The 12,399-nt window shown below is 44.6% G+C and overlaps 1 protein-coding gene across 1 annotated transcript in view; it reads left to right on the top strand.

The window, feature by feature from the left end:
- The first annotated feature begins 3,893 nt into the window (after window positions 1–3,893).
- DNAH11 (dynein axonemal heavy chain 11) overlaps window positions 3,894–12,399 on the top strand; it is a 420,238-nt gene continuing 411,732 nt past the window's right edge. The window contains exons 1-2 of the mRNA XM_082257534.1: window positions 3,894–3,993; window positions 9,904–10,140. Coding sequence (XP_082113660.1) covers window positions 9,910–10,140 — 231 coding nt within the window. The 5' untranslated portion in view covers window positions 3,894–3,993; window positions 9,904–9,909. The remainder of the gene's footprint in view (window positions 3,994–9,903; window positions 10,141–12,399) is intronic.

The raw sequence follows: 12,399 nt of genomic DNA, 5'->3' as shown, positions 1-12,399 counted from the left end.
CCGCTGGCACGATTTTTTTTTTTTTTTTTTAATTTATCCCTTTTAAAACTAGAGCTTGTTCTATCTCGGACCTACTCTTTTTTTATGTTTTTGTTCTAACTCATATATTTCTGTTATTTATCTATTTATATTAGTGGTTCTTTCCTTTTTTGTGGAGCCTATCGAGATTAATGCGCCCCTGATATATGCCCTATGAGCCTCCCATATTGTAGCGTTTGATATATCTGGGGTTTCATTACTCAGTCAATAAATATTGTTCCAATTCTTTTCCTATCATTTTTCATAATTCTACATCTTGTATCAGTTCTTCATTGATTCTCCAATTATTTATATTTTTCTGAGGTCATTTTAAGTTTTATTTTCATAATTACTGGGGCCTGGTCTGATGGTGTCATAATTCCTATTGATGTATTAACAACTGATTCTTGCAATCTGTGCTCTATCATAATATAGTCCAGCCTTGAATACATCCCATGCACAGGGGAGTGGAAGGAGTAATCTCCCTCCCTGGGGTGTTGGATTCTCCATGCATTCACTAGTTGACAATGGAATCGTTTTTTTTTTTCACCATCCTAAGTTGGTGAATTCCTGTCACCTGTGCACGAGATGTACAGCCAAAGAGTGGGTCCATGCAGAAGTTAAAGTCTCCTGCCAAAACCAATTTACCTTTTTTAAACTGCATCAACTTCTCCAGTACTCCTTTCAAGTAACCATTCGGGTTACACTACCTTATATATAAGTACACTCAACTTATATACTGAAATAGACTATTTCATCGCGACCGAGTGGTCGCCATCACACAGTCTAGTTCATGTTTCATGTTATCAAAAAAAAAAACAAAGGGCGCACCGGCGCAGAGTCTATGTCTGTGCCCACTGTGCCCAAATGTTATAAAACAGCATATCCAATCCAAACATATGGAACAATCTGTGTCTGTGCCCACTGTCCTCAATAGATGATAGCCATCATCTATTGAGGACAGTGGGCACAGACATAGATTGTTCCAGCTGTTTGGATTGGATATGCTGTTTTATAACAGTCGTTTGTGAGTATACATTTTTTTAATCAATAAGGCCAATTATTGAGGATAATGCGCTAGGCCATAGCCATTTGGGATGCCAAGTGCGAGTTACGTGGAATTAATTGGACAGGGAGTCCTGTTTGAGTGCAGGAGTAAGGTGCTACAGCATCGTAATCTCAGGTTTCATGTTGTCTGTTTTGTGTGGTGATATACGCAGGGTGACTGGCTGATTGTCTTATTTGTATGCTGTAATCTGTACTATAGCCAATATTGACATTATTGGCTTTTTATTTTTATTTTACATTTTGTAATAAAATTGGGCACCTTAACATCATTACCTGTCTTAGGCCCCTTTCACACGGGCGATGCACCCATTGGACATCTTTGGGGAGCTCCAAGGTGCCACTTCTCTGGACTGAATGTGAGTATAGTTCCGCTTTAAGAGAAGTTTGAGATAAAAAAAAATAAAAATTTTTTATTCCCCTAGGTGGATGCAGCATTGTTTCGATGCTGCATCTATCCCCCGCTGTCTCTAAACTGAGAACTGAGCAAACAAAGACTGCTGATTGCTCAGTTCCGGCTCTTCAGTGACCGAAGAGATGGAGACCTGTCAGTCCTTGGCTCTCTGCTTTGCCCCTTCAGTGCTCACTGGAGTGCCAGCCTGTGGAGGGGGTGGGAGCAACTGGCTCAAGGTCTCAGGGGCACGCTAAGAAGCTGAGCCAGCTGTCAGTCCAGGCATCTGGGTTGATTCCAACATTAAAGTTGGGATCTCTCCAGAGTTCAGTGGCGGCTGGTGCTCCATGGGGCGGGGGGCATCAGGCCGACCGCATTATCCCCCCCTCGGACCACAGCAGGCCGCACACTATCCCCCCCCCCCCTGGACCACAGTGAGACAGAGAGGCCAGAAAGACAGAGAGGATGGATGGACGGACAGACAGGACCCCCCCGAGGATGGATGGACGGATTCCTGGATGCGGCAGCAGCTTCTTCCCCGTCTTCTGCGTCTCCTCCCTCCTCCATGGCTTCTCCTTTCGGGCAATCGGGAAACGGGTCTCAAAACCCGCTTCCTGATTGGCCAGGAGGAGGATCCGTGTGACAATAGCGAATTTTCATTCGCTATTCTCACACAACTGGGTGGGCTCGGGGTGCACTGCTCTGCTCCCCGAGCCCACCCTTTTTTTTAGCCTGCGAGAGCCTCTGGCTCTAATTACATGGTTAAAAAAAAAAGCCCCATTGAACTCCATGCGTCCTGCGCCCCGCATGTAGATTAGGGGGTCGGACTCATGGATGGGGGGTGGGGCCCCTGTGCCCCATATGACCAGCCGCCACTGCTAGAGTCTGGACCGGCTGAGTGACGTCAGCCAACAGCGGGCTTTAATCCTCTGTCGGCTGACTATGGGTCACAGGAGTGTAGAACGATGTGCACTCCTGCGATTCCCAGAAGTAGGGTCAAAAGAGCCTTTGGTCCTACTTTTCCTTTAATATTAAAGTATAAGAAAGGGCAAAACTTATTTTTTGGTTCTGCTCAGCGGGGATCGATCCGCCGATCCCCGCTGAGCAGGCGGATGACAACTCCATCTCTGCTTACTTTGCTGAGATGGAGCTGTCAGATCCCCACTCTCCTCTATGGGAGATTGGATGAAAACGGACCGCCTGTCCGTTTTCATCCGATCCTCCAGACGGATTGGAAAATAGGGTTTCCATTTGTCTGGATTTCACGGACAGGATCGGATCGGATAGCAGTGGGTGTCAGTGGACATGTCACATCCGCTGCTCCATAGAGGTGCATGGAGCATCTGATCAGGTCTGCCTGAAAAACTGACAGGCAGATCGGATCGGAAAGCCCGTGTGAAAGGGGCCGTACTTATCATTACATTAACCACTTTTTGTAGCACTGGGGAATCTTTTTCCAGGTGTACATTTCCAGGGCACTGCAGTACAGGAGGGCTGGCTGTACTGCCTTAGGCCCCTTTCACACTATCCGTCCGTCGGACGGATTCCGTTTTTCTCAGCGGGGGATCGAGCTGCTGATCCCCCGCTGAGCAGGAGGATGACAGCTGTGTCTCGGCGCTGTGTGCGGAGACACAGCTGTCAGTTCCCCATGCATCTCTATGGGGGAAATCGGATGAGAACGGACCGTCGGTCCATTCTCATCCGATCCCGTCCGATCCGCTGGATGGATGGAAAATAGGGTTTCCATCCGTCCAGATTTGACAGGTCGGATCAGATTGGATGTCAGTGGACATGTCTCCGCTGACATCCGATCCCCCATAGAGATGCATGGGGGATCCGCCAAAAAAACGGACAGGTGGATCTGAACAGTCTACCTGTGTGATAGGGGCCTTAGGGTGGGTTTATACAACAGGTAACAAATATAAAGTAGATGTTATCCCAATTTGTCTGCAGAAATGGAAATCCTATCGCAGTGTATTTTACCAATTACATGCAGCGATGAGAAAATACAAGCCCACTTCTGGATCTCTCTGCTGGCACTAACTTTGCCCTAGAAAGGCATGTTGCCTGTAAATCTCCAGCCATTGTTTCCTGATGCACGCCTTGTACACCTTCCTGAACGAGAATAAACATTCCTGTTCCATCCACTCGTGATTGATGGCCGCAGGCTGATACTATAAAGTGAATGTATCCCAGAGCAGCCAGCAGTGGGGAGAGATAGCGGGGGGCGTGGTCTGTTTACCGCTGGGTGAGTCAGAGGCTCCGGTCTCCCAGGGAGACGGGACGCCGTTCGGTGCGCCTGGCAGCACAATAACATGGGACGCCTCCACAGCCAAGCCGCACTATTTGGGGACGTTACATGGGAGTGAGATAGGGAGCTGTCAGTAAACAGAGGAGGGATCACAGATAAGGGAACCAGCAGAGGAAGCAACAGGAGTCATGTACACAGACTAGTAGAGGGAAGAGGAGCCCCAGGCAGGAGGTATAGCTGCACCTTGGAGGCACATAGCGGAGGACAGGTGGGAATTCAGCTCCTGGATGGAGGTTTCAATGACAAACAATATGCATGACTTATTCATTGTATAATGCCTGCAGGGAGGAAGAACACCTAATACAAATCACTGCATTGTTACTTTATAGGCGTGAAAGCCTTTGCTATTGATATATATATATATGTGTGTGACTTATTTGTGTTTTACACTTTAATAGAGTCTACCGTTGTTAATGAATCGAATAGGGCTGAATGATTTATATGACTGACAGATGCTAGTATTTTGGGGGGTTTGTACTGTTTGTCATCAATGGGTTTGTAATCAATTAATACCAAGTCATTGGATCTGCTTTCCAAAGTCAGAGGAAAGTGGAACTTTAAGCGTAAATCCACTTTTGTTGAGAAAAAAACATTCCCCTCTGGGTGATCTCTGTACATTGCAAGGATTATAACAAACTTTGTTGCAGATTCCTACCTTTGTTAGCCCCCTTTCACACAGGCTTTCCGATAAAGTGCCTGTCAGTTTTTTCAGGAGGACCTGATCGATGTTTCATGTACTTCTATGGAGCAGCGGATGTCAGCGGTGACACATGCGCTGACACCTGCTGCTATCCAATTCGATGTGGTCCAGACTGGATGTGAAATGGAAACTCTATTTTCCATCCGTCTGGAGGATCGGATCGGATGAAAAACGGACAAGCGGTCCATTTTCATCTGATCTCCCATAGAGGAGAGCGGGAATCTGACAGATCTGTCTCTGCAAAGTAAGTGGAGATGGAGCTGTCATCGGTCTGCTCAGCGGGGATCGGCGGATCGATCCCCACTGAGCAAAACGGAGAGCCCTTGTGAAAGGACCCTTAAGCTGGGTACACACTATACAATTTTTTTTGTTAGATTTACTTTAGATTTACCTTCAACTATGTAGTGCAAGGGCCTGCCTGATTGCATACAAATTGAAAGTGTTTAGGTGTGACCTCATATTATATGGTTTTGGTAAATCTAAGGAAAAAATCTAAAGAAAATGTATAGTGTGTATGGCCCATTAGGCCCCTTTGTCACTGATTTCATCAGTCCAATCGTGTTTTTTTATGCCATTGTTTTTTTTTTTTTCAGTGGATCGATCCCCGCTGAGCAAAACAGAGTCCGCTGGGTGGAAAGCCCGTGTGAAAGGACCCTAAAGGGCCATACACACTATAAGATTTTCTGAAGACTTTTTCCTTCAGATTTACCTTTTCTATGTAGTGCAAGGGCCTGCCAGATTGCATACAAATTGAAAGTGTTTAGGTTTGACCTCATATTATATGGTTTTGGTAAGTCTAAAGGCCCGTACACACGTGCAGATTGTCGGCCGAAAAGATTCGGCCGACGACCGATTGTAGGCTTGTTAGTATGATGCTTCCGACAGCGCACTTTCGGCCGAACAGAATCTGTCGTGCAAGCATTAAAATTTTTGTTGGCCAACACCAGAACGGCCGATTGTTCGCCAGTCAGTACAGATTTCGGCCGACAGACAGCAGATTTGCAAGACTGGGCATGCTCAGAAAAGGAAAAACACACGGAAAGTTAACCATCACATGACATCACTTCTGCAGTCGGCTGTTGTTGGCCGACAAAATTCGTGTGCAGTCTTTTGCACTTTTCAACAGACACGACAGCCCTCGGACAAAAGACGGCCGACGATCGGTACGTGTGTACGGGGCTTTAAGGAAAAAGTCTTCAGAAAATCTTATAGTGTGTATGGCCCATTAGGCTGGATACACACTATACAACTTTTGTTGTTCGATTTCCTTTAGATTTTCCTTCAACTATGTAGTACAAGGGCCTGCCTGATTGCATATAAATTGAAAGTGTTTAGGTCTGACCTCATATTATATGGTTTTGGTAAGTCTAAAGGAAAAAAATCTAAAGAAAATTGTATAGTGTGTATCCAGCTGTAGGCCCCTTTCACACTGATTTCATCAGTTCAATCACGTTTTTTTGTCGTCGTTTTTTATCAGTTTCACATCCGTTTTTCATCCATTGACATCTATTTTTCACCCTATCCTTTTTTTTAACGCATGAAAAATAACGCTTTCATCCATTGACAAAAATGGATGTTGACGGAAGCGAATGAAAACAGATGTAAAGGGATGATCATCCATTTACATTGGTTTTTCCATAGGAATGCACTGATGTCTGTTTTTCATCCATTAACAGATAGATGAAAAACAGACAAACGGTCCGTATGTGTGAAAGGGGCCTTATTCTGAAGAAATCCCTCTGTGTTCCTCTGTGCCCTTGTGGGGAAATGAATCTAATAGGAGTGGTTTCATAATTATCAAAAAGCTGTGCAGCTGCAGAGCACTAATGAGGAAATCTGCTGGGCCTGCATCCCTTTTAGACGTGCTCCTATTGGGAGTGTCTCACCAAAAATGATATTTTTATTGCAGGGGATGCCTGAAATCTGACTTGTATCTTAGGCAGACTTCTGGGAAAATCAGTGAGCCAATCACACATGTAGGAAATGATGTTTCTGGGGTGTGGTCAGTATACATTCTGTGTACAGAACAACTCCTGGTAGCCATATTGCATTGCATTTTCAGAAAATTACAGCAACTGCAGATTGAAAAGGAAAGGTCATTTTTAATAACATTCAAATACAATATAATTTGGGTCACAATTGTATACACTATATTATTTTTTCTTTATTTGCTATTTTTTTTTTTTTTTACCATGAAAGTGAAGTTACACTTTAGGGGCATTTCACATGGGTGGTCCATTCAGGTCCACCTGTCAGTTTTTCCGGCAGACTTGATTGGACCCTCCATTCACCCCCTATGAAGTGACATGTCCGCTGACACCCGTCGCTATCCGATCTGATCTTGTCCACCAAATGCAGATGGATGGTGACCCTATTTTCTATTCATCTGGAGAATCGGACTGGATAAGATTGAGTGAAAATGGACAAGCAGTCCGTTTTCACCCGATTTCCCCATAGGGGGGAGCAGGACTCTGTCTCCGGTCTGCACAGTGAGCGGAGACAGACTTGTCATCCACCTGCTCAGTGGGGATCAGCGGAGTGATCCCCTGCTGAGCAAAGCGGACCTCTCATGTGAAAGGACCCTAAGGTTGGCCATACATTATACAACTTTCTTGTGCAATTTTCCTTTAGATTTACCAAAACTATCTAATATGAGGTCAAACTGAAACACTTTAAATTTGTATTTAATCAGACAGGGTCCTTGCACTACATAGTTAAAGGTAAATCTGAAGAAAGTTGTATAATGAATGTCCAGTTTAAGGAAAAAAATTAAAATGGGCAAACAGGCGGGATTTTTAACGTAGAAGAGACATGCTTTGTCTCTTATTCATTAAAGTTACTTATACCTGCCTGTCCGCCCCGCAGTGAGCAGTGCATGTGCAGCTCATTGTACAAATTCAGCAATGTCGAAGCTGACTGAATGAAAGCTGACAGCTATAAAGACCCAGAAGCCAGCCTCTGACATCTTTGTGGAGCTCCAAGATTCCACTTCTCTGGACTGAGGGTAAGTATAGTTCCGCTTTAAGAGAAGAGATAAAAAAAAGCATTTATGGGGGGTAAATCCATCCTCCAGATGGATTGGAAAATAGGGTTTCCATCTGTCTGGAATTCACAGACCGGATTGGATAGCAGCGGGTGTCAGCGGACATGTCACTGCCGCTTCATAGGGGTGCATGGAGCGTCCGATCAGGTCCACCTGAAAAATTGACAGGCAGACCTGATCAGAAAGACCGTGTGAAAGGGCCCTTAGGCCCCTTTCACACATGCTGTCTGTTTGTCCGTTTTTCATCCATCCGTTGACGGATGAATAACGGACATCAATGTATCTCTATGTAAAAACAGATGACAATGGATGATCATCAGTTAACATCCGTTTTCATCCGCTTCCGTCAATGTCCGTTTCTTTGAACGGATGAATGCCCTATTTTTCATCCGTCAAAAAAACGGATCGGACGAAAAACGGATAACAACTGATGAAAAACGGATGACAACTGACGAAAAATGGATGAAAAACGGATGGAAAACTGATACATTTTGACGTGACTGAACTGATGAACTGAACGGACCGTATGTGTGAAGGGGGCCTTAGTCACGTCAAAATGTATCAGTTTTCCATCTGTTTTTCATCCATTTTTCATCCTTTTTATATCAGTTTTTCATCTGTTTTTCATCAGTTGTTATCCGTTTTTCGTCAGTTGTTATCCGTTTTTCGTCAGTTGTCATACGTTTTTCATCCATTGTCATCCGTTTTCATCCGTTGTCATCCGTTTTTCATCCGATCCGTTTTTTTGACGGATGAAAAATAGGGAATTCATCCGTTCAAAAAAACGGACATTGACGGCAGTGGATGAAAACGGATGTTAACTGATGATCATCCGTTGTCATCCGTTTTTACATAGAGATACATTGATGTCCGTTTTTTCATCCGTCAACGGATGGATGAAAAACGGACAAACGGACAGCATGTGTGAAAGGGGCCAAGGCTCCTTTCACACAGTAAGTCCGTCAAACGGACTCCGCTTTAGTCAGCGGGGGATCGATCCGCCGATCCCCTGCTGAGCAGGAGAATGACAGCTGTTCTCCGCACTGTGTGCCGAGACACAGCTGTCACAGCCCCATAGATTTCTATGAGAGAATCGGATGGGAACGGACCGTCGGTCTGTTCTCATCCGATCCGATCCGCTGGACGGATGGAAAATAGGGTTTCCATCTGTCCAGATTTGACGGATCGGATCGGGTGTCAGTGGACATGTCTCCGCTGACATCCGATCCCCCATAGAGATGCATGGGGGGACCGTTCAGATCCGCCAAAAAAACGGACAGGCGGATCTGAACGGTCCGCCTGTGTGAAAGGGGCCTTAGGGTGTGCACTTCAAAGCTCAAGCACGTGTGTGTGCATGTGTGTATATATACTGACGGTGTCATTAGGGCAGAGATTGGTGTCAGTAGGGCAGTGGACAGTGTCAGTAGTTTTTATTTTTTCAATTGTATTTAGTTTGAAAAAAAAATGATTAATAATACTCCTCCATTGACTGTAAGAAGGAGTATAATAATATTGCTAGTTTACTTTGCAATTTAGTACCAAGACATTCATGATGTTGGGTTCTAGATTTTTATGGGTTACCATGCATGTTACAATCTGACTGTGCAATCTTTGTACAATCACCTTAGATTTACCAAATGTAATATGAAGACCTACCCACAGGCTTCCAGTTATGTACGCCCTCTGTGAAGGAGGTTTTAGGGCTTTTTCACTCCAAAGCAAATAAATAAGTTAGCATTGGCATTCCTTTTTAAATTGTGTTGCACAAGGCTTTTTAACACTGGTTGCAGTCGTTTTTTTTTTTTTTACCCTTCTATACTTTTACTGTGCACTGTGCAAAAAATGCAATTCGTCCTTTATTTTTTTTCAGTGCACACAAATGCAGTGCATTGGTATGAGCTGAAACCATAAAAATCAGGCTTACTGCTTTGTTCTTGCGCTGAGATTGCATTCCGTAACTCAACCCAATGCTGCTGCTTGGTCGAGTCCTAAGTCGAAGGCCTCGTGCACACACTATTTTATTGTCTGCTGCATCAAGAATCCTGCAATCGGATTGACGTGTGGCTATGTACAGTTACATTTGCCCAAACTGTACAAAGCAATGACAGGCTGATAGCAGCCAAGGCTATCTGCTGGTTTTCAGATGTAATCGCACATGGAGTGATTACCTGCAGTTAAAGATTTGAGAACAGCATCCAGGGGTATTCATCTATCCCTGCTGTAGTGTCAACCATTGTACAGGCTGAACACAACTGTCCACAACCATCTGCGAGTCCAGCCACAGTAATCTACTGGCAATAAAAAAGTATGTGTGCATGAGGCTTTATCTGCCGTACCTGTTTTCTCTTCACAGGTAACCATAAAGTATTACTGAGTAAAGCATGGATATCATTGAAGAGGAACCCCCTGTGCCACCTTTCTGGGAGGATGAGAGAGTGCAGTATATCGGAGGATGGCTCCAACGGATGATGAAGCTCAAGGAGGACCGCTGGATAAAGTTTGTGGAGGATGAACAAAATGAAAAAGTACTGAGGGACTTTTTTGATCAAGGCGATCAAATCTTTTTGATGTTTTCTGCAGCACCTAAAGGAGGGTTGACGGTGACACAAGAGGTACTGTACTTTTTTCGACTTACTTTAAGTAATGAATAAGAACTACAGTTGGTCTTGTTGAAATGGTTGATACGTTTGACCTCCTGATAAGTCAGAGCCAGAATTGTTTGTCAGCAGATTCCCACTCCAAAGCATGAACGTATATGCTGGGCCAAGCCAATAAAATCTTAACAGAAGCACAATTCTTCCTAATAGAAGCACTAACACTTCTCCGCTCTACTTCTAGAAAGGTATTTTTATTGCCGTTGGAGATAATTTCCCTCACTACTTTTCCCAGTAACACAGAGAAAGAAAGTGACGGGAAATCTTACAAGCACAGACCACAATTCAACAAAATTCCTAACTTAGCTGCTCTATCCAAAAGCAAAAATGTAAGCAAAAAGTTAAATATTGGCTGGAGTTGGACTTTTGGTGAACATACTTTTTTTTTTCTGGCAAAAGCAACAGTTTCCCTGTACATTGCTGTGAAAAATGTAGCAAAAAAACTGTAAGGAAAAAAGCTATTAAAGTGTAAGTTCACCTTTTCACAAAAAACGAAAAGGTAAACTGACACCTTACACCCTCCGCACACCCCAAGATCCCAGCTGAACTTACCTCCCTGGGTGAATAGTTCACGCAGCCAGTGGAACGGTCTGGGGATTTGAAAGCTACGATCTTCTTTACAGACAGACTAGAATGATTCCAGATGGTCAAAGGGGTCACGTGAAGCCCTACGGTAAGTAGGGGAAGCAGAGCATGGCTTTCAAATCCCAGATCGATTCACTGGCTGTGTGGGCAGTGATTGCTCATGGAGCTAAGTGCTTTTGCTGAGATCTTGGGGAATTCTGAGAATTCCAGATCTCAACAATCCTTCATTGTGTTGGAGCATCATCTTGCAGGATTTGGACTACTCTCTTATGAAGAAATGTATCCTCCCCTGCAGTATGGAAACTAAAGGTAAATATACACTATATTGGGATGCCTGACTTTACACATACATTAACTTTAATGGCATCCCAGTCCATAGGGTTTTATATTGAGTGGGTCCACCTTTTGCAGCTATAACAGCTTCAAATCTTCTGGGAAGGCTTTTCATAAGGTTTAGGAACGTGTCTATGAGAATGTTTGACCATTCTTCCAGAAGTGCATTTGTGAGGTCAAGCAGTGATGTGTATGAGAAGGCCTGGCTTGGAGTCTCCATTCCAATTCATCCCAAAGGTGTTCTATTGGTTTAAGGTCAGGAGGGGGGATTATGATGTGGGGTTGCTTTTCAGGGGTTGGGTTTGGCCCTTTACTTCCAGTGAAGTGAACTCTTTGACAATTTCAGTTTGGGGATGGCCCCTTTCTGTTCCACCATGACTGCACCCTCTGTCTGGACAGTACTGATTGGCCCTGTGCCGATCACATTCACCCTCCCAAGAAGAAAAAAAAGCATTTGCAGTGCGCCCCCAAGGCTCTATTCTATCAGGAGATGGACTGGGGACAAATTGAAGGAGGTGAGGATCAGAGAAGACAAGATCAAACAGCCTTTTCACACAATGCACAGGATAAATAGACTCCTTACGTAGGTCTCAGTTTGATTTACCTGGAGTGACAAACCATGTGTCCTAGAGCATTTGGAACAAATGTCTGGAGCTCTGTGCCCCAGCTTTGATGGCCTTTTACAAGCATCTAAGCTTGTGTCTTGAGGAAGGGGGGTGATGTCTGTTCATATGTTTGGGAAATTTTTGCTCTAGGAACATTTTATTTACTTGCCCTTTGAGGGAAGTTGTTTCTTACCTGCCCTTGACACTGTCATTAGTAAGTTATCTATCCTCTCTGCCCAGCCTTCTGCATGAAGATGTCCCCCCCCTTCTGTAACTGGGGGTATGTTAGTTCATCCTGCTAGGTATCTTGGTAGTTTACATCCCCATGGTTTGGATGCTCAGGTTTCCCCCTGTATTCTCCACTCCAGACCCTTCAGTCAGGCACCTCCTTCAGCTGCCCTTCCTCACCCTTCTGATATTACTGCAACCCACTGTGCACCTTCCCAGGCTTGTTTGGGTTCCTAGCACCCTGGGACCTCTACTTCTAGTAGGAGCCTATCATTAGAGATTGGTATCCTACTCAAGCTTTCTTTCCTCTCCACAAGGAAGTTATTTTCCCTCCTAGGCGGTTGCTCCCCTTGTGGTGCGTGACTCTCATTAGCCCTATTCCCTTACTGAGAGACCTACTGACCTACTTGGTCTCCAGGAATCAGTCCTTATGGGTCACTTTCCTAGCGAAGATGTGACTGCTGTG

The sequence above is a fragment of the Pelophylax lessonae genome, assembly GCF_965119305.1.
Source record: "Pelophylax lessonae genome assembly, chromosome: 5".
NCBI lineage: Eukaryota > Metazoa > Chordata > Amphibia > Anura > Ranidae > Pelophylax > Pelophylax lessonae.
The sequence above is the reverse complement of the archived record's forward strand: the minus strand, read 5'-3'. Positions and strand labels throughout refer to the sequence as shown.